The sequence below is a fragment of the Martes martes genome (assembly GCF_963455335.1).
Source record: "Martes martes genome assembly, chromosome: X".
In the NCBI taxonomy this organism is placed as follows: domain Eukaryota; kingdom Metazoa; phylum Chordata; class Mammalia; order Carnivora; family Mustelidae; genus Martes; species Martes martes.
In genome coordinates, this window is record NC_137897.1 from 10,630,387 (window position 1) to 10,655,946 (window position 25,560).

General features: G+C 43.2%; 2 protein-coding genes across 2 annotated transcripts in view; both read right to left on the reverse strand.

Moving 5' to 3' along the window:
• The window catches only part of VEGFD (vascular endothelial growth factor D), a 38,595-nt gene extending 20,542 nt beyond the window's left edge, over nucleotides 1-18,053 (reverse strand). Inside the window, exon 1 of the mRNA XM_080795784.1 lies at nucleotides 17,634-18,053. Coding sequence (XP_080651910.1) covers nucleotides 17,634-17,723 — 90 coding nt within the window. The 5' untranslated portion in view covers nucleotides 17,724-18,053. The remainder of the gene's footprint in view (nucleotides 1-17,633) is intronic.
• Nucleotides 18,054-18,552: 499 nt separating this feature from the next.
• The window catches only part of PIR (pirin), a 104,100-nt gene continuing 97,092 nt past the window's right edge, over nucleotides 18,553-25,560 (reverse strand). The window contains exons 9-10 of the mRNA XM_080795638.1: nucleotides 23,774-23,840; nucleotides 18,553-18,867 (exon numbers count right to left, since the gene is read on the reverse strand). Coding sequence (XP_080651764.1) covers nucleotides 18,752-18,867; nucleotides 23,774-23,840 — 183 coding nt within the window. The 3' untranslated portion in view covers nucleotides 18,553-18,751. The remainder of the gene's footprint in view (nucleotides 18,868-23,773; nucleotides 23,841-25,560) is intronic.

Genomic DNA, 25,560 nt, shown 5'->3' on the forward strand with positions numbered 1-25,560 from the left:
TGGAAAGAAATTAGAGGGATTGTTCAGATGCACACCAATATCTAGGAAAAATACTAGTTAGTATTTCTGATTCACATTCTGCTCATTTATGGTTGAATCAAAGAAATTATTCTCCTTGGGGCGCCTGGGGGGCTCAGTCGTTAAGCATCTGCCTTCGGCTCAGGTCATGATCCCAGGGTCCTGGGACCGAGCGCCACATTGGGCTCCTTGCTCGGCGGGGAGCCTGCTTCTCCCTCTCCCACTGCCCCTGCTTGTGTTCCCTCTCTCGCTTGCTCTCTGTCAAATAAATCAGTACAATCTTAAAAAATAATAATAAAATAAATACAAATAAATATAAAAAATTATTCCCCTTGGGTCCTTGGAACAAAAAACAACATCGAAGTGGGTTGAATGGCGGACTTTAAAAGGATATGTCCACGTACTAACCCCCAGAACCTGGGCATGTGACTTTATTTGGGCGAAGGATCTTTGCAGATGTCGTGAAGTTAATGATCATCAGAGGAGACCATCTGGGATTACCCAGGTGGACCCTAAATACACAGACAAAATGTCTTTATAAGAGGCAGCGGGGGGAAGACATGGGCACAGAAGAAGTGTTGTGAAGACGGAGGCAGAAGTTAAAGGAATGCAGCCATAAGCCGGGAACAGCCTGGAGCCCCCCAGAAACTGGATGAGGCAAGGAAGCCTTCTCTCCAAAAGCCTTTGGAAGGAGCACAGCCCTGTCAACACCTTCATTTCACAATTCTGGATTCCAGAACTGTGAGAGAACCCATCTTTATTAAGCCACCCACTTTGTGGTAATTTTGTACAGGAGCCACAGGAACCAAATACAGTTTGCAAAATCATACTATTTTTGTGACAGGGGCCGGTGACAATTGCTTTTGTCCCTGCGATCTGAGAAACTGGCCCACAAAGTCCCAGGGACCCTGCCTGCAGTCACACGAGACAGGAAGGTTCTAAGATCCTGAGCCTTTTTTGGGAAAAACCTGTTAACTATTTCAAAGACATCTTTCTTTTTTTCTGAGAAAATGCACTTCTGAGGTTTATGTTGAAAATTTGCTTTCCACACCGTTGCACGAACTGTATTGGCTGACACAATGCCTGGCTTTGTGCATGTGTCATGCACAAGTGACAAATGACCCCGCTAATACAATGTTTTCAGTATGGTAGCTCAATTGTTTAAAATTTGGGGCTAGGTTATATAAACAATGATACTTAAATACAATGAAATACTACATGGTCATCAAAACCAGTGATCGAGATATATACTAGGACAGAATGACACAAGCTCCTCCCTGGAACATGCTAGAAAAACCATACAGGGGTCTGTCCATGGTTGGGGACCCAGATTTTCTCCTGCTGAGCCTGGGGTTACTGGATTTTTGTTTTCCTGGGCAGCTCGGATATGTGGGCTGAGGGGATTTTTTGAGCTGGGTGAGCAGGGAGCCTAGGGACCAGGGCAGCTGCGGGATGGTACTGGTGTGATGTGTGCCATCCTCCTCCACTGCTCCTCAGAAACTTTAGTTAAAATCTGCCTCATTCATCAGTATTTTAGGAGTAAGACTTTTTGTTTTTAGATACGATGATGGATACTGAGTATTGTCCAAAAGTGGGTGCTCAGAGGAGCAAGTGTGGTCCAAGTCATGTATGATTCCGTTATGATGTCTCTTTAATTTATGTGTGTAAGATGTACATGATATATGTATGCATAAACAATTAACCATTGTTAAGCATGCACGTAAAATTATATATACAAAATATCTGGAGGGATTTACATGAAAATATAAACAATGGTTCCTGCTCTAGATCAGGGGCTGTCAAACTACACACCCCTTGCCCAATTCAGCCTGCCACGTGCCTGTTTTATGAACCAAGTTTTATTGGCACACACCGAGCACATTCATTCACATCTTGTCTATAATGGCAGGGTTGAGAAGTTGCAACAGAGACCTTCGCAGCAGTTTGAATCTTGAGGCCATTCCGAATTTCAATTCTTTATCTTTTCAAGCATTATATTTTTCATTATTCTATGTATTACATTGTCTCAATTATTTCTGAAATATTTATCAGACATGTATTGGAGCCTTTTAGTAATCTTGCAGGTCTCTTAAATGTGCTTTCACCTTTATGTTTGGTTCTCCCTTCATCTCTCTTCAATGTGTTAAATTAATTGGTTCATCTTCCCAATCACCAGTTCCCCAACTGTGTGAGCCTAGAGTGTATTTGGTAAGTTTTTAATGTCAATCACCATATTTCTAATTTCAAATATTTCCCCTTTGTTCTCCTTCCTTTTCACTTCATTTCTGTATGTTTCTGCTAATTTGTCATTGTATCTTATATTATTCCTTTCTTTATCTCTTTGAGGGTTCCAAATACACTTATTTCTTCAAATTCTATTTTAAATTAATATATATATGATTTATATCCTGATGATAAACTTTATTGGCTGTCTTCCTGAGTAATAATCACCTGTATGTGCTTTGGAATTTTGTTTAGTAGTTTCACCTTCACTGGGGACGCGGTTGTCTTTCTTTTTCTCTATTCTTCCTTCACTGAGAAGTTCTGCGGTTATGCCCCCCTGACTTCCAGAACCCCGAATCCAGAGTCTTACGGAGTATTTATGACTCAGGGATCAGCTTAGTTCAAGTCCTGGCTGCCAGGAAGGATCTGCTTCCTCCTTTACCCCTAGTTAAGCAGCTTCATAGAAGACACGCTCCAGGCAGCAGTGAAGGGGAACTCCTCCTTTGGCTTCCGGGGAGCTGATGGAATGCACTCCCAGAGCGTCCTGCCCACTGACGTTGAACTCTCAGGGGGCCTCCACCTTCCAGACTCAGCTCTGCAGCTTCAGTTTCGTGTTTCTTGAAAGTTTAGTTGCACTGAGATATAAGGGACATACAACTTGGCGTTAAGTTTAGGGTGTACAATGCATTGATCTTTTCGGCTTCATGGTCTTGGTACCATTTCTGCCAACGCTTGCCATCTGCAGATGTTTACCAGCATTGGATCAATTTTTTTTAAGATCTTATTTATTTATTTGAGAGAGACAGAGACAGCGACGGAGATAGTAAGAGAGGGCACGAGCAGGGAGGAGAGGGGGAGGCAGGCTCCCCGCTGAGCAGGGAGCCCGACCTGGGGTTCGATCCCAGGACCCTGAGATCATGACCTGAGCCGAAGGCAGACGCCTAACCGACTGGGCCCCCCAGGCGCCCTTTGATCAATTCTCTATTTTACCTATCATGGCTATGGACTAGAAAAGATCTCAAAACGTGAACTGAGAAGGTCATCCTGCTTGGAAGTTCAGCTATGAATGTGTGTGTGTGTGTGTGTGTGTGTGTGTGTGTGTGTGTGTGTTTAATAAAAGCGGGGGAGTCTTAGAAAATGTTTCTAAGCTAAGGTTAAGTGCCACCAGAGAGGAAGACACGGAACACGTACGCAGGAGAGAAAGCAGAGGGGCTGGTTTGACCTAAGTCCCAGAGATAAATGCATGAATGGATGAAAGGGTCACCTTCCAGAATAGGAGGCCTGCAGAGAATGACATGGGTTTGTGGACAGCAAGGCTGCTTGGGACCTAGGATTTCTCACTTCTCTGTGAAGTTTAAATCGAGGCGATTTTCAGGGAGCATGGGGAGGAGGAAGCTTGAAGAGCAAAGATAGGGTTTGTGGAACAGGCATCAAGTTTAAGGGGCAGGCCACAGTTTCTTCATCTAGGGAATCTGGGGATGAAACTGCCTAGATGTTCAACTGTCAACTCGGAAAAGCAGTGATTCTCCATTAAAGACTCATTTGTCAATAGCCCCTCTTTTCCTGATTATTCATTGCCTCTTCTGGTTGGACAGTATTACTATTTAATATTCAATGTCATCCTTGAAATAAAAATTTGTTACACCATTGCTTCCAGATGAAAATAAACCAAATACCTTTCTAATGTTTTAAAAATCATGCTGTATCTAAAGGATTTTTATTTATTGAGGCAAATTTCATTCAATACCATCCATAAATATAGAGTGATGTATGTACGCATAGCTCTGACAGGCTTCAATTCAATCTCAGAAATGGTTTTAAACTACCCAACTGAGAACTCTGCAGAAAGATTTCAAATCTCTGGATTGCATGAAAGGCGCCGAGCAGCTCGAGACTTCCCTTGTCATTAAAAAAAAAAAAAAAAAAAGGCAGTGTTTACTCAAATACTCAGAGCTATTTAAGCATGCTTTAAGTCTCATAATTTCAATCTAGTTTGAAATCGCTGAGAAATTACAGGCGGTCATTTTATTACTACAAGTGGGAGTACTAACCACTCAACATCAGCCAAAACCTGACAACACATTTGTCAGTGGATACGTCTAGAAAGGGTCAAGAACGGCGGCTGGGCTCCAATGGACTTCCACACTGGTTGATTTTTGTGTAATTAACTTGATGCTATCTGCTTGGGGAAGACAAAAATTAAAATCGCCAAGTGTAAAATAGAGTCCCGAAAATATATTGAAACCATTGATTTCAACAGTTGTAACTACCAAACATTTGCAAATGAGCTGCTCGTAATTTCTTCCTCTTTTCTAGTGGAAGTCCTAGTCAAAACTAAAATAATTAGAAAGCACTCAGCGAGAGGAAGGAAGTGAAGCAGGCTTGCCTGGTCTCTGCTTTTTGTTACAGCGTCTTTTTACTCACGTGTGTGGTAATTGATCTGATACTGTTAGCAATTTCACTCCTAAATAACAAATCATTCTCTGATGTCCTGGCAACCAGAGCCAGTTTCTAAAATGTGAGGCTTAAAGCCTTTGTAACAAGATTGTACCCTTATTTAAATGTATACCGGTCCCTGCAGAGCAAGAGGAAGGAAGGATAGCCATTTTGCCTTTTGTTAATTGCTGAAGTCACCGGGCATTCTCCGTGTGTGAGGAAATCAAAGGCTTCCTGTGTGCCTACTAGCTTAAATTCTAAATTTCCATCCCTGCTTCTCTTCAAAAATATCTAGTCAAGTAACACCTTCAAAGAGTAAACAGGGGCATGATTTGGGGATATCAAGAAGCCCTACTGAAAAGAACAGTGGGAGGGTCACTTTGGGAACAGAGCAAGTTGATGTGTGGGAAGACCGGGGAATAAGATTAGGGAGAGGTTGGCGCTAAGACGTACCACTTCACATCCACTGTACCAATTCAGGAGGCAATGGAAAATACTGGAGACCTGAATATTACTGGACATCCACTTCACTGGTTCGTTCCTTTGTTCATTTCCTCTTGCTCTGGCCTTGGTCCATGCTGTTCCTCTGCTTGGGAGTGCCCTCCACTCTCCGTCCCATTGAGCCTTTCTTAGCCAGGTGTTACGTTCTTAGGGAACCTCTCCCCCCCCCCGCCCCCGCAACTCCCATCCCCACCGGGGTCTGGTCCCTAGGTCACATGGATTCACAGCACCGCATTTTTCTCCTTCCCAGCGCTTACCACTGTTGACACTAATGAATTATTTGTGTCATTACTTGCTTGGTGTTTGTCTTCCCCACTGGGTTGTAAGGGCTACTGCCGCAGTAAGGAGATGTCCTACTCACATAGCAACAGTAAGAGCTAAAGATTCATTAAATAGGTGAAAAAACTGATTCATCAAACACTAGAGCAAGCCTAACCCTGAGATGATTCATTTGTTCAAACTCCGTCAATTACCATTCAAGTATCTTCCTCCAGGTTTCCTCTTTCCAAGTCCAAATCCGATGCTGCTTCCTCCATCAAGCTTATATAATGTCCCTAACTTACACTGTATGATTTATGAACACACTGCATTTCCCTTACTACACTGTGATCTCCTCTAGGGTAGAACACATGTCTGCTTCATCCTTTTTATGCAACAGGCACTTAGTAGATATCTGAGGAAGAAACTGATGAGTAATAAATACATCATGCATTTGACAACGAGCCATCAGGCCCAGGTTTCTGTGATCTGTGTAACGTTTTGCATAGAGTAGTGCTTCTCAAAGCTTAATGGGCATACGAAGCTCCTGGCCATCTTGTTAGAAAGCAGATCCTGATGCAGCAGATTTGGGGCATGACCTAGGATGCCACATTTCTAACAAGATCCCGGATGATGGTGGTCCTGCTGGCTGGCTGAGCATACTTGGAGAAGTAAGGGTTTGTAGCAGTGCTTCTCACTCTTGGCTTCACCTTGAACCTCCTGGGGAAAGAAGCTTCGATCTGTGATCCCATCCTCAGAGGTACTGGGCTGAAGCTTTGTCATCAGGTTTTTGTGTGTTTTTTGTTTTTTTTTTAACTTTCTGAGTGTGTGCTAGCCTTCGGGGAGGTTGGGCGGGAGACATATAGGAATTCTCTATACTACCTTTGAAACTTTGCTGTAAATCTAAGACTACTTCAAAGTAAAAAGTTTATCTAAAAAATCTTCCCAAGTGATTTTAGGGGACATGGGTGGCTCGGTCGGATAAGCGGTAGACTCCTTGATTTCAGCTCAGGTCATACTCTCGGGTTTGTGAGATTGAGCCCCATGATGGGTTCTGTGCTAAAGGGGGAGTCTGTTTCTCTCCCTTTGTCCCTCCTCTCCCCACGCCTCGTGCTCTCTCCCTCTCTCAGATAAACGAATCTTAGAAAAAAAACTTCCCAAGTGATTTTAATGAGAACCACTCATCTGCGGGGATTGGTGCATGCTGGTCTAAGTCCAAAGACCTTGGTTAGTGCCTGAGCTAGGTACAAGTCCATTCAGCAGGGAATAAATGGTAGACGCATACTGAGAAATAATCTTATTCTTTAAATCCTTTTGGGTTACACCTTGGATTCAAAATACTTGTGTAAGTATCTTCCTTAAGTGGATTTCCAAAGCCTTTCTTAACTCAAGTCTGACTGATGGTACACCAGTTCCCAACTTGTATGATTTTTTCAAGATTGAAGATCAACCATAATGTTTTCCAGGTCAAAGAGCGTGAGGAGGCCAGCTGCCTTTCTTGAGACCAGGCTAAATGATAGAATAAATTGCTTCTCAAATTTCTAAGGACTCAAAACAACCCATTTCTCAAAACAGAAAGAAAAATAATAGGTAGTGCTTCAACCTACTGGAATTCAACAGGGGAGTGTCAATTACAATCCTTTACAATCCTCTCACAAGGATTTTACTTTATGGACTCATAAAGTATTTGAAAGAAAATATAAATGAGGAGTATAGACATGGATGCCTGGGCGGCAGGAACATGGCCTGGAGGACACAGCATGGCTCAGATCCCTGCTCCATGAAAAGCTTTTCTTGAGCCATCCGCTCCCATGCTATTAGGAGTCCTCCCGTTCTAGATATGGGAAAAGACCAGCTTTGCAAAACTCCTCTCTGGACCTCTGTGAGAGCAGGGAGTCTGAGCCTGGGATTCCACGCCTCTTAAAAACAGTTTATGTTATTTTGTCAAACATGTTGTCAATATCTTCAGGAAGTTCGATAATAAGGAGGTGGAGTGACTAGAATTTATATGTTGGGAAAATCCAGAAGCTTCAGGGTGGGCTATGGAGGAAACACATTTCACGCGACTTTCCCTAGATCTGCTCAGGGATTTACAAGTGTTGCCTGGGGACACAGTTCTATTACTTGCCCCTGGAGGTCAGGGGCATCGCAGCAGTCAGCAATTTCCCTTTGCAGTGGGTTTGGGTTTGTGGATCAGGTTGCAACACAAATATTTCTGCGTTCCCTTCACTCTTAGTAACTTCTGTTTTGCGGCAAGAGCATCTGGCATTTCAGTTCCAACAAAACGTTTAAAGCTTAGCCAAAACCACCAAATTTTTCCCAGTTTGGGGTCCAGGTGGCACAGTCATCCTCCCAGCTGTCCTCCCCGAATACAGTTCCCCGGTCCCTCGAGTCCCTGAGCCACGTTACCCTGATGAGGTCAAACGAACTTTTCTGCCTTTGCCTCCCGCAGCTCCCAAGTGAAAATAATATTCCCTGAAAAGAAGCTTTGCCTGATATCCATAAACCACAGCTAACTGGAGAGGGGAATGCATGGAGTTGAGTTGTTAATGGAACGTGTTGGCAGTTTCTGACAAAGTTCAGCAGACACCCACCATATGACCCAGCAGTCACACTCCTGGGAATTGACCCTTGATAAAAGAGGACTTAGGTCTACCCCAAAGCCTTTACACTAATGTTTGTTTACAATAGCTTTCTTCATCATAGTCCCCATACCGGAAACAACCCATATGTCATTCAATGTGTGAGTAGTTAAGCAAACTCCAGCCTGTGACATACCACTCAGCAAGAAAACAGAACGATCTGGTGCGCCCAGGGACTCAGATGGGTCCGCGGGGCACCGGCAGTGAAAGAAGCCAATCTTAAGAGGTTATGTACCGTATGACTCCATGTATGACATTCTTAAAAAACCCCAATGATCGTGCTGGAGGACAGATCGGAGGCTGCCAGGGCTTTGGCAGGAGGGTGTGACTCGGAAAGGAGAGCATAAATGAATGTTTCCCTATCCTGATTACGGCGCTGGTTACGCAAATCTCTACAGTGTGTTTAAATTCATGGAACCGGGGGCGCCTGGGTGGCTCAGTGGTTTAAGCCTCTGCCTTCGGCTCGGGTCATGATCCCAGCGTCCTGGGATCGAGCCCCACATCGGGCTCTCTGCTCAGCGGGGAGCCTGCTTCCTCCTCTCTCTCTGCCTGCCTCTCTGCCTACTTGTGATCTGTCTGTCAAATAAGTAAATAAAAAAAATCTTTAAAAAAAAATAAATTCATGGAACCACCCACCAAAAGGGTAAAACTGTTAATGAGTTTTTAAAAAATAAAAAAATAAAGCAAGCAGGCTTCGAATCAAGGCACTGCTCCTTTTTAGCTAGGTGATTGAGGGTCAATTATTGAACTTCCTTAAGGCTTGATTTCCTTTCCTCGTTTTATGGCTGGCAATGCTCCCAGTACCCACCTCCGCAGCTGACGGGGAGATTCACGAGGTCTGATGGGGGAAAGGGGCAGGCACCGAGTAGGCATTGAGTAAAGTTGAGGCCCTTTCTTTCCTTTCTCTGGTGGCGGGGGGGGGGGGGGTGCAGCATCTGGGCCCGCACTGCGGTTCAGAAGTTTGCGTGTCTTCTGGCCCCTGGTCTCCCTCGGTAACCAGAGGCGAGTCTGGCAAGAGCAAGATGGCGCAACTTCCGTCACAGTAATTAAAAACTGAAAAGAGCAAAACTTTTCCAGGGTAAAGCAAGGACAAGCTTTTTCGTCTTCTTTTTTAACATTTGTTGGAAGGGTTTTCAGATGACGGGCCGATTTCGAAGTAACCTGCCCAGGCTTTACGTATATCGGTATAGACGGATGAAAAAACAACCCACATCTTAAACCTTTGTATTCTGTTATTGGGGGGTCTGGTCTTACCCAGAACAGATGGTACCTAATGGAATGGGGTGCACCAACTGAGGGTAGGAAGGAGAAATGCAGCCTTGCTAGAAATTACTGCTGGGGCTGCTCAGAGGGAGCCGAGGGCCTGGTCCTTCTCTGAAATCCAGGAACCTGGCCATCTGGGGGCCTCATGTTCTCGGTGGCTCTTTGACTTATGTAGTTCTGTACCGAAATGCGTATCTGTGAGAAACCTTGGGTGTTTAATTAAACTTGACTAGGGAAAAGGATTACAAACTCAGGGAAACCATGTACATGCATTTCTGTGTGTGTGCAAAGCCGTCTGGGTATTTTAGGGAGATACTGGAGGACTAAGATGCCTGGGACCGCCACATCCTCCAGTTTGATGAATGCTGAGGGTGGTTTTCTACCCAGCCAAATATGGAGATCTGGGGATACCTCTATGCCCCCTTTACATTTTTTAAAGTTTGAATATTAAAAATTTTTTTTATTAAATTCAATTTAGTTAACATCCCCCTTTACATATTTCATTTATTTTTATTTTTTTAAATAGGCTCTGCACTGGGTGTGGTCCCAGTGTGGGGCTTGAACTCATGACCCTGAGATCAAGAGTTGGAGACTTAACCGACTGAGCCACCCAGGCACCACCCCCCCCCTTATGTGTTTTAAATCCATGCTCTGCTCAATGCCTCTGCTCCCATCTGATGTATTTGTGCTTAGGAAATGTGGGGCAGATGACTGTGGGATGCACTCGAGTGGCAAGACTCAGAAGGGTGCTCTGAATAACCCCAAGAGTATATATTCCTGAGGTCTGTTACAGTTTCTTTATACCAATGTCAAAGATCAAGGGCCCAATTTGTAAGAAAACAACTCAAAGCCTTCATGGTAACTTGGTTATTGTTAAAAACAACCCCACAGGGGCGTCTGGGTGGCTCAGTGGGTTAAGCCTCTGCCTCGGGCTCAGGTCATGATCTCAGGGTCCTGGGATAGAGCCCCACATCGGGCTCTCTGCTCAGTGGGGAGCCTGCTTCACCCTCTCTCTCTGCCTCTCTGCCTTCTTGTGATCTCTCTTGGTGTCAAATAAATAAATAAAATCTTTAAAGAAAAAAACAACAACAACCCCACAGCTCCCCACAAAAAGGGAGAAGTATCTTTCTAAGCCCTATTGATGTTGGGTCATGTGACTTGCTCTGGCCAGTGACGCATTCCAAGATATGATACAGAGAGTTGAAATGTACGCATGAGTGTACACTTCTACATTTCTGCTATCACAAGTACCTGCCCCTGCTAGCCCACTGATCCAAGGAGGATGAGAGACATGTGGGGCAGACCCACATTCAACCAATGGCTCGAGTCTTGATCCTGACTCCCAGCTGACCCACAGCAACAAGAGTGAGAAGAGATTTTTTAAGCCATTGGAGTTTGGACTGGTTTGTTACACAGCGTTACTGTGGCAACAGTTAATTGCTATAGTCCTATTTCAGCCTAAGTATAACACAATCTGTTGGCTGGGCAGGGGATCTTTATGTAAATCCTCATGCCTTTTTGGCAAGGCACCCCACTATACTGCTCGGAGTCAGTCCAGTGTGTCCCCCTTTCCCCTTCTTCCAAAGATGCAGTGGTCCCACGTCAACATCCATGGCTCTCCTCTTCCTTGCCAATATCCTCTGCACCGTCAAAGATGCCCAGTGATCCCCAGTCTTGCTGTGAGGGTGTAGTTATGAACCATGCACACCACTGCAAAGTCTACTTTTACTTTTTCAGCCCACTCTCCCTTTTGGGGAATCTTAATTTAGGATGAATTCAGGGCATTCACCTAGTCAAAATTACACCCTTCCTAACTCTCTCCAGAATGGAACCGCAAGCAGCAACAAAATATTTGTCATGCCTGTATCCCGCAAATGTCATTCTCTCTCTCCAGAAACAATTTTCACCAAACCTAGATTTCAGAAAAGCAATACTTTTGTCAAACATGTGACTGTTGTGATTGTTTAGGTAACAATGAACAACAACCAAAAAAAGACTCCTAAAAATTGACATTATTACCTAAAGTTCCAGGCCTTAAAATTATCCTTCCTGTGGGCCACAAATGAACTCCTCAGTCATTGGTAAGACATGAAAATAACTAAGACATCTTTATTTCATAAAAATATCATTTCCACTCATGTGCCTGGCACGCAGCAGACATTCCACAAATACTTACTGAACTGAAATGTACAGCTGTTCTTTCTCCAGGGACAAGAAGCCAACTCTTGAACAGCAGAAACAAACTTGAGTGTCTTCCTTCAGCAACTCTACCCGAGTAGCCAACCATGGTTGTTTCCCATCTCAAAGACATGTTCAAAATCATTTAGAAACAATCAGAGCTGGGCTGCTAGTCATTTATCCTGTTCACCAAATATTTCCAGCTCTCTCTTCTGAGCACATGGAAGGATTGCGCACTTCCTGGCCCCTTGTGGTTCGATGGAGCGATGGTCAAGGGACTGTGACCAGAAGTGACATGGGTCACTGCCAGGCCAGAGCATTTAATTGTCAAAGCAAAACTCTCCGGGGGCTCTCCGCCCTGTCACAGAGATTGATGACATTCAAGATGTGGATGTTCAGCCAGTTTCATCCTGAGCTAGTGATGACTCTGAACGAACTCAGATGGTTCTGTGGTAGGAGCAATAAATAAACCTGTTCCTGTGTCGCCACGATCCGGGGGGTGCTTGTTTTTGTAGCATACCCTGGCCGATGCTGACTGACAAAGTACCGAACCAGAGTGCTTTGCCATAATTGACCACATCCCCACAAATCACCGCATGGAAACATAGACAGCACTTCTCAGGAATCCCAAAGATGAAGGAAATCTTCAAGGTGTCTGTGTTTTATCCAGATCTGCCATGTGGTCCAACGCGGTTTTCCCTGCCTCTCTTTCTGTGACCATTAAGGCTAGAAAATGGGTGAAGGGGGCATCCTTCTGTAACTGGCTCCTAGGAGTGAACACCTTACTGGAGGGCCTGTGGCTATAAGGACACTGCAGTGTTCTTTGATACTGTCATCTGACCCCTCTCTAATCCCCAGAGGAAGATGGCACATGGTGAATCAACTGCCGTATCAAAAATGCTTCTAAATGTAAACAACGGAAATCAGACAAGCTACGACGAGAGGAGACGTTGGAGATGATTTAATGTGTCAGTTTGTAAGCTGGGTATGTCAAAATCCCAGAGGCCTTGTCCATCAGTCCGTCCACACACACTTGTTAGTATCTATCCTCTTACGGGCTTTGTACTAGGTGACCGAGACCCGGTAGCACACAGTGCAGTTTCCCCAGACTCAGGGTACCCTGCAGGGGGTATGAAGGATGTGGCCACCACGTGGGCAAAGGAACTCTGGCTGCGGTTGGAGCAGCAGTGCATGCCCAATGCCAAAGAGCATAAGCAACTTCTTACAACAAAAAACAAAGGAGGAGAGAAAGAAAAAAAGAGAAAAGTCCCTGTTGTTAAAAAACTTTCCTTCTAGCAGAGGATGACAAAACACTAAACTTAGACACCAATTTAAAATGTCAGGTACCAGTAAACAGACTGCAGAGGATAAAATCATGTAATGATATAGATCAGGGTTGGCAAACTATGACCCACGGGCCACATCTAGCCTACAGCCTATTTCACTATGGTTTGTGAGCTAAGGATTATTTTTAATAATTTTAAATGGTTGAAACAAATGAAGAGAAGATAAGGATTATTTCATGATGCATGAAAGTGATATGCAATTCAAATTTCAGTATCCATAAAGTTTTACTAGAACACAGCCACATCCTGTATGATCTGCCCTGGCTACTTCTCCAACCTCAACAACTGTGGCTCTGGCCCCTGCCCCTAACTCCACCTCCACTGGAGCTACAGGCAAACACCCAAGTCACTTTCCGGCCCTCCCCATGGCCAGTGTGCAATGGTTGTCCCGTCCACCTCACTTCCTTCAGGGCTCTGCACAAGTGAAATCAGATCTGGTAAGTCTCTCCCACCCATCACTCCGCGTCTCCTCCTCCTGCTTGATTTTCTCCATGGGACCACCTTGAGATACTCCACGTTCTAGATTTGCTACTGCCTGCCTCTCCCCCCATTGGAATGTAAGTTCCATGAAAGTCAAAACACTGTCCTCTTTCCTGTTGCCTTTCCAGCACTGAGACCAGTGCCCAGACATAGTATGTGCTCAACAATTCAGTGAATGCACTGTCAACCACGGTTAAGTTCTAATGAGAAGCAAAGGAGATCCTTTACCAACTGGGATGTGATGATCGGTCACAGCTTTCACGACATGCAGGGAGGCCTCAACGTGTCTTGGTTTTATAATGTCCTAATATCTTGGTAGAGATTATAAGAACTAGAGGCAAGAGAGACAAAAGTGGGCTTCACATGCAAGCCACCTAAGAAGAAAGGTCTCCTCTCCTTGCATCTCAACCACATTCCCGATTACCTATAGTTTCCCATCCTCACTGCTAATCTCGAGTGGTAGGAAAGACTTAGGTTTAGAGATGTGCTCAGAAACAAGGTTACTCTCATGTGTGTCCCGATTTCTCTAGGACCTTGAGCCAATTGTGGTGATGATACATGTGCCCAGGAGTTCCAGATCTTACTACATCAGGTTCTACACGGAAGTGTTCATGTGTCCGAACACTATATTTTTGCCCCATAAACTATCTTTTATAAGCTGCTTCCAAAAGGGAGTTCCATAAGGGAACTCGTTCAACATTTAGCATTACTGATATTGTTTTTCCTAGCACTCGTAGGGGTCTACAGTAAAGGCTTATCCACAAGTCCAAATCAGGATTTTTTAAATTAAAAAAAAAAAAGTCACACAAGGAAGACATAAGATACAGGGGGTTCTACTGTATCCTGAATACCAATAATACGCTACGGAGATATGAAAGCTTCAACCAACATTCAGGGTGACTGAGTAGGGGAAGAACAGATCTGTGTATAGAAGCATGTGATTCAACCCATTTAGCCATGGGGTCATAAGTGAAGAAGTTCATAGAAAACATTTCAAATGTCTTTTGTGCCAAGGACTGTGCCTCATCGAAAAGTGAACAAGAACTCAGTAGGCCATGTGACTAGCAACAGTCAATGGGCTTCCCGGTGTGGGACTTAGGATGTGAAAAGAGAGAGGGGAACGGAGGGTCCGCTTCCTGGAGTGAAATATGCAAGATGCACTCAGTTCTTGTTACCCAGTTCGCTCTGGAGTCGATGTCAGGAAAAGGCACGTGACACCAGGCTTACAAAGTCTTGTCGGCCATGGGACTTCTCATGAAAGTTAAGAGGTACCCCACATTCCAGTGGATCTTGGTATCACATACAGTTTGAATGACTTCAACCCCCGGCAACATTCATCCACCAGCGAAGAAGGACGGGGCTATAAGGCAGGATGGACGAGAAGGAAACCAGTTTTGCCAGAAAAGAGTTGGGAAAGCCTATCATAACCTGGAGTTATTCCTTCATCACGCTAGTGATATGTCTGCATCAGGGATGCTGAAAAGATTTAGGGAGGCTGGCTTCATAGGAGTGCTTAAGGAGATGCCAGGATTCCCCATGACAGGAACTGCTTATCAAGTAAACCAAAATAGTGCTGGCCAGACAGTCAGTGTGAATGACTGGACAGTGAAATTGTAGGTATTTATTACCAAATGCCCAAAATGTCAACACTATGGGACTCAGGGCTGTCACAGACAGAAGTGAGTCTACGTAAAGCTTCCTAGAGTTGGGCAGTGCACATCCTGTGCAAATTTACAGGACTATCCCAACCGTAGAATAAAAGCTGGAGAAAACAGACACCAATAAATCCCACATCTAGATGGTTAATCTGATTATATTAGTGAGCCAAGATCAGGCACTGGGTTAACCTTGTTTCTAGAAGAAAATGTGTTCTGCGTAGATTGAGAAACTTAGCAGCTAAACAGCATGTGCAGATTTGAGTTGAGATTTTCAAACAGAATTATCTCAGTCCACAAAGTCCATGCACTGCCGACCCTAAACAGCTCTCCTAAATACAGGTGGCAAGCCTAATGAAAATAGGATGCCTCACCCTAAAGTGGCATTAAGTACAATCATCTAGGGTATCAGTGGCTCGATGCATGGTTGTTGCAGAAAAAATATTCACAGACTCATATGATTAGGGTAGAGGCAAGGCTAGTCAAAGCGAAGATAAGGACAATGTTTAAGGACAGAAAGTGAGGACTGTAGGGGGAAGGGATCCATTTAGGAACAGCCAGGGCTGTGTCTAGACAGGAGGGTGGAGAGAAGAACAGGCTCACAGACCTACTACTGAGAAAGACCCTGAAAATGTCTAATAATAAATGGAACATTTTTATCCCCAAAAGCAAAAAAAAAAAAAAATTCATATCCCAGTGTTCATTACCATCTCGAATATGCTTCCATACTAAATTTTCCTTTAAACAAGAAGAAATTAAGAAGCTTATTCCGTCTTAGATTTTCTCTTAAGAAAAAGGGGTTAAAGGAAAAGCCTAATAACCTATACGGTACAGCTCCTCGTCCCTCACACGGTCCAGTCTCATCTATGTCGGAACTTCTGTTTACTCTAGGCACCCCCCGCCCCTTCACATCAGAAACATTTAATTTAGCTGCGGGTTGGGTAGACAGAAGCACAATGTGTGTAGCTGCACTTTTTAAATGAAACTCAGACATATATTTAAAAAATCGCTAATAGTATATTACTAAGCAAATGATGCTGCATCTTCCATGTAGAAGGTCATGTCTTCTGTCACATGCAAATTCACACGCTTTCTTCCTCCGCCCCAAGAAATAAGTTCATGTGTGATCAGTACATGTGAACCACCTCAAACCTCACCGTGCCCAGGACACCTAGAGAATTCTTGGTGTGTGGGTTCTCTAAAAGAGCAGCAGAACCTAAAACATATTCCTTCTTTCCAACAATTCAAAATCTTCTCTTGTACTGTCAAGTGCAGTGACGTTCAAAGTCAAATGGAAACATTTTTTAAATCTACGCATAATGCTGGGGGGGGGAAAGAAAGCTTCCGTGAACCCAGCGCGTCTGAAGGATTTCTGAGTTTTGTGGACTTCAAAAGAGGTGAACAGCCTGAGAAGTCTCATTTGCTTCAAACAAGTCCGATTTTTCCCCCGTCACTGAGGCTCAACGGTGGGTTCCTCTCTGCCTACCATCTGGCATTGAGCTGCAGCCCGAAGGCTGGCAGCAGTGAGGTAGGGCTGCACGGCTGTGAGTTCTCCGGGGTGCATTTGGAATTTGGAAAGCCAGACTTCCTTTTTTTTTTTTTTTTTAAAGAAAGATTTGAGTAGACTGCCAGACTACTCAAGGTGGCTGTCCCCCAGCACAGTGTTCAACCTTTACAAACCGTATGTCTGTTTAGGCACCGTATGTACATCGGCATTCCACATGGAATGAGAGGAAGACTTGTTCACCCCAGGGACCAATCTTCTCCTGTTGGGGGCGCTATCACCCCTGCCAAAAATATATGTCCTAACAACAGCTACAAAACCTCAAGTTCACATCTAACTTGTCTATTTGAGGCCAGAAATTCCTAAATCAATAACGATTTACTATCTCTTCCATCAAAACAATGAAATCCAAATCATTTTCAAAATAGCTGAAGAAAACAGTCTAATCTGCAAAATACATGAAACTGGGTGAAATATTGCTCAGCCAGTAACAACCCAATTAATTCTTTCGCATTACTCTCAATTCGTCTAGCTCCGAGGCTTGCCCTTAAGGACCAAGGATTCAATTACTGTTGAATTTTACACACTTTAAAAAGCAAAAAAAGCAAACGATTTCCAAAAAACCATTTTTCTAGATGGTAGCGATGGGTATTTTAGAAAACCAGATAGAAACCATCTGGAAAAAGTACTGCACTTGCGATTTACAAAAGAAATTAACTAAAGTAACCAGACTAACGTTTGCTGCTTACAAACAACATGAATGAATGGCCCACACAGTTATCCATGTCACAAAAACAAATCAGTGCTTCATTAGAAAATCACTGTGCCATCTGCATATATAATTGAGGCGAAACGTATCCATCTGAAAAGTGTCTAGAAGGCTCATTCATGTTCTATTACAGCTCCAAAATTAAAAAAACAACAACAACAGCATTTTCCAACACGCATGGCAAGAATCTTAGTAAGCCTAAGAACCAGAACACTCATTAACCAATGAAAGATATCTCTGGTCCGCTACTAGGAGTGTTCTGTATTTTAATATTGTCTGGAAAATCGGGGGAAAAGAAAGAAAGGCCTCTGTATAAACCATAAGAAAACTCTGCATCACACTAAAAATTAAGGCACCTACCTTCACTGGTCCATGTTCATAACTGGAACCCTGCACCAACTGCAGAGAAGACATCATGAAAACATTCAGCACGGCCCACTGTCTGTACATTTTGAGTATTTTAATATCCACTGATTATCAAGCAGTTGACATCAGGCAGCGAGAGCAAACTGTTTCAAAAGGCATTCTCCAGAAGGAAAGTTCGAAACCCCAAGACACATGGAAAAACACAAATAATCAGTTGTGATCAAAATCCAATGAAATGACTTCAATTAGTCAAGGAACGTTTTTGCTCAATCTTATGTGGGGAGAGACTTGAAAAAAAAAAATCTAAGTGCTCTCATGCTCCAAAAATAATCAGGAGGTGCATATGACTTGCCCTTGACATGAAAAAGCACTCGCAATTCACTTCACATCCAGCAAATTAAAACAAAACAAAACAAAACAAAACAAAACTCTCCACCCTATGCCCCAGGTTCTAGTTGCTTTGTGAAGAGGTGGTGTGGCCACCGCAGAAGGCTGGAACCCAATTCTGGATTCAAACTTTTTTCACAACCCTTATGGGAGGTTGCGGAAGCATGTGTCTTAAATCTGACAGAGATTTTGGCAGAAAATGCAGGGAAGTCTTGGCTGTAATCCTGTCGCGTCCCTACCAATAGCAGGGCAGTTTTGAAAACTGACTCAAACCGTCAGGACTGCTGTTATTTTAACGCAGATAACCTGTAACGTGAAACCCCAGAGCACAGGCATGAACGCTGCATGGAAACTCACACATCGACTGTCAGGGACAGGCAGAAAGCAATCACGTATGCTCATAAAACTCACCCGTGAGCAAAAATCACAAAACATTCGGACACACACAAAAAGGGAAACAATGCACGAAATGATTTTTTAAAACAGAAACCTAATAACTTAGATCAAAATGAAGAACACTGATTTTTAAAGAAGCAACAATTGGGTTTATTTGCATGTAGCAGGAAATATCTCACGTGCGCTGCTATAAAAACCGTGTTATCACTTCAGGGTAGAATTCATTAGAAGCATGGGCTCAGTCAGCTCTGGAAACTCGAATGTGCTGAACGGACGGATGCCACCACTGGCAAAATTCTAGAAAGCACGGAGATCTGCTCCTGAGCTCTTCACTGGTTTCCAATCTTTGATTTCCAGGTTTTGGCTCTTTCAAACCCATTTTTTGCATTTCTGAAATCAAGAATGGCCTGAGAAATCTCTTCATTGGTGTTCATCACAAATGGACCTAGGGCAGAAAGAGACGTTCACAAAGTTCTGGGTGACAATAATATTTTATCACTAGAAATGGTATGTATTTCTGGAGTCCTTAACCTGAAACCAATCCAGGCATATGTGAGCAGTAAAAGGCTTTTTTCGCAGCATCCAGTCACTGAGGACTGTAATACAAGTCTCTTGACTAGGATCGTGAAGGATTACAAAGACCAGACTTCAGATAAACAAATCAGATAAATGATTGCCTCCCACCCAGCCACTGTTGCAATCTCTTCATTCAAAACATTCTTGGGCTTGGTTCCGTTACAAGGATTTTGAGAGTTGTGAGGTTTTTCTCTCCCCCCCCCCTTTTTTTTTAACTGAGGGGTAATTGACATGCAACATTATGTTGTATTTTCAGGTGGAGTTTCAGGTGGACAAGTAATGATTTAATATTTGTATATACTACAAAATGATCAGCCCAGTAAGTCTGGTTAACAGCTGTCACCACACACACAGAATTGTTTTTCCTCGTGGTGGGAACTTTTAAGATTTCCCGTCGTTGTTAGTTTGATAGCAGCAGTCGATGTCAAGAACTGAACCGATCTGATGCCAAGAAATGGCAATGTCGTAGTTTGGATGTGTACATGGCAAATAAGGCTGTGTGCTTACATGAAGGGTTTGAGTCATTTTTGAAAATTAGCGGCAACTCATTGGCCATAAACAGGAGATTACAAACATTTTGAGTCAAGAAACTATCATGTTTTGGATTCTCCAGGGGTTGGCAAACCTATTCTGTAAAGGACCAGACAGTATGTATTTTAGATCTTGGGGGTCAAACAGTGTCTGTCTCCACTACTCAAATCTTCTGTTGAAGCCTAAGAGTACACACAGACCGTAGGAGAGCGAATAGGGATGGCTGTGTTCCAATAAAACTTTATTTACAAAAACATGCAGTGGGCAGATTTGGTCCATGGGTCACACCCTGTTGGCGCCTTTGTCTAATTCCTCGGTTTGAACTTGAGTTTTGGTAAAAGTGAAAGAACTGAGGACAGGGGCACAGTGCTGGAAGGAGAGATTGAAGCAGGAAAGAAATGAGGGGCCTGCCTTGCCAGAAGAGGCCAGACCCCTGTGGGATTTGGGTGCGGTCTATGGGAAGAAGTTTGGGCATAATTCCGCAGATGATCAAAAGTCACCGAAGGGTTAAGTAGACAGTAATGTGATCTGATTTCTAGTTTTTCAGAGTCTGGCACCAGGGGAGAGAAGGGGTCTGGCCCGGGAGGCTGAGTAGATGGTACAACTGTTAAGGGCAGCTGAGATCCCGGACGCAGGAGGGTGTGGGTACGACAAGAAGGCCAGCTCTGGCTATGCTGACAGGAAGGAACCTGAGAGACGAGAATGGCTTCCTGGCAGGGGTGCTGGGAGTGTTGTTGGAAACACGGATCTGGGGCTCATGAGAGAAATTTCACCTGGAGACACAGAACTGGACTCTGTCAGGTAGGAAAGAATGACGACAGAGAGCTCATATGCAAAATCAATCCAAGAGGGCACCTTGGAGACATCCACTTCTAAAGGACACACAGAAGAAAGGGAAATGGAACTCAAAATGAGAGCAGATCCTGGGCCAAGGACCAACTTCTTGCACGTCATAATATCGCTACAGTTTGGATTTGTGGAGCACCGCTCCCATCTCCTGATTACTTTCCTGAAAAAATGGTGCACTTCTCGGCTTCCATTTTGACACATTTCTACAGTACGATGTTCTGCTTCTCCATTTCTAATGTGCACGTGAACCACCTGGGAATCTTACTGAAATGCATATTCTGTTTCAGGGGCCTAGAGTGGAGTCTGAAACTCTGCATTTCTCACTGTTCTTCCGGTCATGCAGATACTGCTGGTCTGTGGACCACACTTTGGGAAACAAAGGAAGCACCTGAAGTTTGGAGCCCTCCAAAGCCAAGCCGAGGAAGCTTGTCTCCTCAAATCCTTAAGATGAAGAAGAAAACTAAACCCAGAAAGCATGTTTTGTTTTTCTTTTCCTTTTGTTCTTTTTTTGCATAGTAGATCCCTAAATTTGTTTTTTTTTAAAAATCAAGGTATAATTGACATACATTGTATTAGTCTCAAGGTGTACAACAGAATGAGTTGGTATTCGTACATGTTGTAAAATGATCATCATGGTAAGTCTAGTTAATATTCATCACCACACAAAGTTACAGATTTTTTTCTTGTGATGAGAACTTTCGTGTGTGTGTGTGTGTGTGGTGGGGAGAGGGCAGGGAGGGATGAAGGGGCAGAGGGAGAGGGAGAATCTTAAGCAGGTTCCATGCCCAGTGCAGAGCCCGATACAGAGTTCCATCTCATGACCCTGAGATCATGAGCTGAGCCGAAACCAAGAGTCAAACGCTTAACTGACTGAGCCATCCAGGCACTGCAGTCTGGTGATGAGAACTTTTAAGATCTATTCCCTTAGCAACTTTCAAATAGGCTCTACAGTATTATTAACTGTAATCGTCAAGCTGTATATTACATCCCCCAGAAAGCGTATATTTTTAATTGATCAACTATAAGGGTTATAAACAAGAAAATTATTTGATAGTTATCAATTATTTCGTAAATACTCTTTCAAACTACAGGTTTCATCTTTTCTCTAGTTAAATCTTTACACACCCTCCCGGGTAATAAAAATGGTGTGAGTTCAAGCTCTCATTAGGTAGAACCCCCTAGTACAGTGGAGAGCACAAAGCAGGGGGGCAGAAGACCAGGGTTCGTTTCCCAGCTCCACTACTAATCACCGCTTCCCATCAGAGAAGCCACAGGGCAGAGCGGGGGTCACCCCAACACGGTGAGAAGCAGAAGGGCAGGGTGGCTGGAAATCAGACAGCCCGACTGTGAATCCAGCTATGTGGTGGTGGGCAAGCCAATGAACCTCTGTACCTCCACTTCCTCATCTGTAAAATGGGGATGAGAGTACCAACCTCATAAGTTTGTCCTGAAGATGAAATGAAGTACTAGATGGAAAGCACTTTGACCCTTCATAGTAATGATAAATACTACCCAATTATCTGTTATGTAAATAAATAAAATATATTGATTTCATTTTCCTCATTTATAAAAAGGGACAAGACTACATCGATGTTAAGGACATTTCCTATTTCAACATTCTGTGGCGGTCCATGCTTAATTTGTAGCATATCATTACGGACAATCTCTGATAAGAAAAACAAGGTCCTCAGCTAGTTCATTAAATTGGTATGGTTCCCAAACAGCCAAGAGATGGTTGTGGCTGTCTTTAAACATACATAGGTAAAAGAAAAACTTTCTAGGGTTTAAAAAGTAAGAAAAACCAAAAAAAAAAAAAAAACCCACCCAAAAAACTACAATAAACAAACGAAATAAAATGCTTTGCACCTCTCATTAACTGAGATGTCAAGGGACTTAATCTATCTTGTCTGGTTTAATCTGAGTTTGAAGGCGCAGGCTTAGTTATGCAGTGTTCTCAAGACCTGAGCCTCCGAGAGAGGATTTCTGTAACACAGATGGACGGTGGCCTCGAGCAGACCCTCCCCTTCGGTCACCTAATCTGGTCGGACTCTCATTTCTCATTCTTGGTGCAGAGGCGACTATTAAACTCAAAAGACTTGCATCCCACACCTCCTTTCCTGACCTAAATTCTGGCCGCTATGAATAAAGATTATGACCCTTTATGATCTGTCTTCAGGCTTCTTCTAGAACAACAAACCATTTCAGTGCTCTTCAAGCACGATGAAAGGAAACAAGAACCATGGACCTTTGGCGTGGAAACTGAAGCCCGCAAAATGGAGGTCAACTGCTATTGGCTAAGTAGAGTATTAGCTTAATGTTTTCCCCTGAAGTTATTAATAGAACAAAAAAAAAGAATCTTTTTAAAACAGTAAGTTCTTGAAATGTATGATCAGCTGGGCTTTTTTCCTGAAATCATTATGTATACCTGGGAATTCACGCAAGGAAAGCTGATGCGATGGGATTTTAAGGCACACCAAATTTCATAATCCGATAAGTAGACTCGTTTTATAGGCATTTATCTAAGTAAGTTGGCAAAAAATTTCTTAATAAAAATGAACATGAAGGTGGATTCCAGCTGTTTTTAGATGCTCTTCATTTAATAAAACAATATTATGAGGAAGTCAAGACAAAGTGAAGTGAGTAGGTCCTTATTCCAGGAGTTTCTGCCTCCAACCAAAGTCTTAGTCCTACGATGCCATGGTTCCCTCTATCCATTTTTGTTTTTTAAATAAAGAAGGAGCGACTCGAATATTTTAGAAACTGCTAAAGAAATATTCTTAAGAGGTACCTATTTTTCACTAAAAATACAATGGACTACAAACAGGACTGAAATCACTGTTTTTGGTAAAGATAAAAATGATATTCGAGCAGCAGGCCACAAAACCTTTCTGTAAGTTCAAGTTCCCTGTGACAAAATGCAAAACACTACTTCTGTTTCCCCATAGTCTGACATTCAACGTCCTACAGGTGATAGGTATTATTCCTTTAAAAGAAGGAGACAATGAATATAGAAATAAATGCCATGTATATATTTTCCTCTGATGATGGCACAATGAAACGAAATCCTCAAATTTGTAGGTAAAGAAGACAAAAATCCAGCCACTCCTCCCCGTAATACTATCCATGCATACTACTTTTTAAAAAAAAATTTTATTTATTTATTTGACACACAGAGAGAGAAATCACAAGTAGGCAGAGAGGCAGGCAGAGAGAGAGGAGGAAGCAGGCTCCCTGCTGAGCAGAGAGCCTGATGAGGGGCTCAATCCCAGGACCCTGAGATGATGACCTGAGCCGAAGGCAGAGGCTTAACCCACTGAGCCACCCAGGCACCCCATGCATACTACTTTCAAAGAAAAAGAAAATCAACAGGAAAATTGCCGTCGTTTGGGGCTTACCATGTTGGACAACTGATTCTCTTAGTGGCTCCCCAGCAATTAGAACAAAGTGGCTTCTCTCAGGTTCCTAAAGTTAAGGAAGAGAATATCAAACAATAAACATCCTTCTTTTTTTTGAAGATTTTATTCATTTGACAGCACAAGTAGGCAGAGAAGCAGGCTCCCTGCTGAGCAGAGAGCCCGATGTGGGACTCGATCCCAGGACCCTGGGCTCATGACCTGAACCAAAGGCAGACGCTTTAACCCACTGAGCCACCCAGGCACCCCTAAAATACTTTTCTTTCAAATATCTGTTGATTCACACTTAAATTTCACCACTCCACAGTCATTAGGGAATAAAGCTTTCTTTTTTTTTTCTTTTTTTAAAAAGGTTTTATTTATTTATTTGACAGACAGAGATCACAAATAGGCAGAGAGGCAGGCGGGGGAGGGGGGAAGCAGGCTCCCCGCTGAGCAGAGAGCCCGATGCAGGGCTTGATCCCAGGACCCTGAGATCATGACCTGAGCCAAAGGCAGAGGCTCCAACCCACTGAACCACCCAGGTGCCCCGGAATAAAGCTCTCTTGATAACTGCATTTTTTAAGTTGAATTTTTAGTCATTTAAATGTGATACTGAAAATAAAAATCATTTCTGATAGAAACCACACCCTTTGCTCAGAGCTTAGTGTATATTATGCACAATTGAACTTGCTCACAAATTTGGATCATCCGCATGTATATTAATTATTGTCCTGAGCTATAATGTATGATGATATCTGTAGAGCCTGTTGGCTTAAATAAGTGGTCCTAGACTAGTTTTTAAGCTTCTGTGCCTGTTTTATGTAGTTTTTTTTTCATTCCCATCATTGATCTTTTTAAAAAACATTTTATTTATTTATTTGACAGAGAGAGACACAGCGAGAGAGGGAACACAAGCAGGGGGAGTGGGAGAGGGAGAAGCAGGCTCCCCTCTGAGCAGGGAGCCTGATGCAGGGCTCGATCCCGGGACCCTGAGATCATAACCTGAGCCGAAGGCAGAGGCTTAACCGACTGAGCCCCCCGCAGGTGGCCCTCCATCATTGATCTTAAGCTATTTTCTTGTATTGCTCTATAATAGTGCTTTTCTTTCTTCTACATCTGATACCTCATAGATCTGAAAACCACAAAGCCTAATTGTTAGCATGGTGTCTAAAGCAAGAATAAGTAGGGATTGATCATCTGCGCTTAGTTTAAAGCACTAATCTTTAGTGTATGGAGTTTATGATATCTTTTTTTAAAATATGAACTACCAGAATCATTTTTTGATTTTCAGATGAATTCATGTAAGCACGTTGTGACAGCAAATTGGGTTGCGGGTAGGTAGGGTGATGATGTATAAATAAATAGAACCTGGAAATGGTTAAACAGAGATTTTTTTTTTTTAAAGGGAAAAAGTTGTTTTATTAAAAGTTCAAAAACATGTTTTTTGGCAAAGCTGTAAGGAAACAAGAATGACCATTATTTTTCTAATGGGGATTCAAAATGGTACAACTCATAAGCAGGAGACCATATGATATTTAAAAACAAAAATGTATTTGCTCTCTAATTCGGGAATGTTCAGGAATTTTTACCAACTTGCAAAATTACAAAGTGGCCCTTGAACAAAAACCCGAAGAGATGATCAGTGCGTCCGCTGGGGGACTGTGCTAAATGACACCAGCCCTGGGACTGCAGGGAATAAGTTAAGACTTTTGCAGAAACCATTCTACCCCAACTTGTCTTTTAATATTTTCAAGTGCAGGGCAAAAGAAGAAATCAATTTCAGGCCT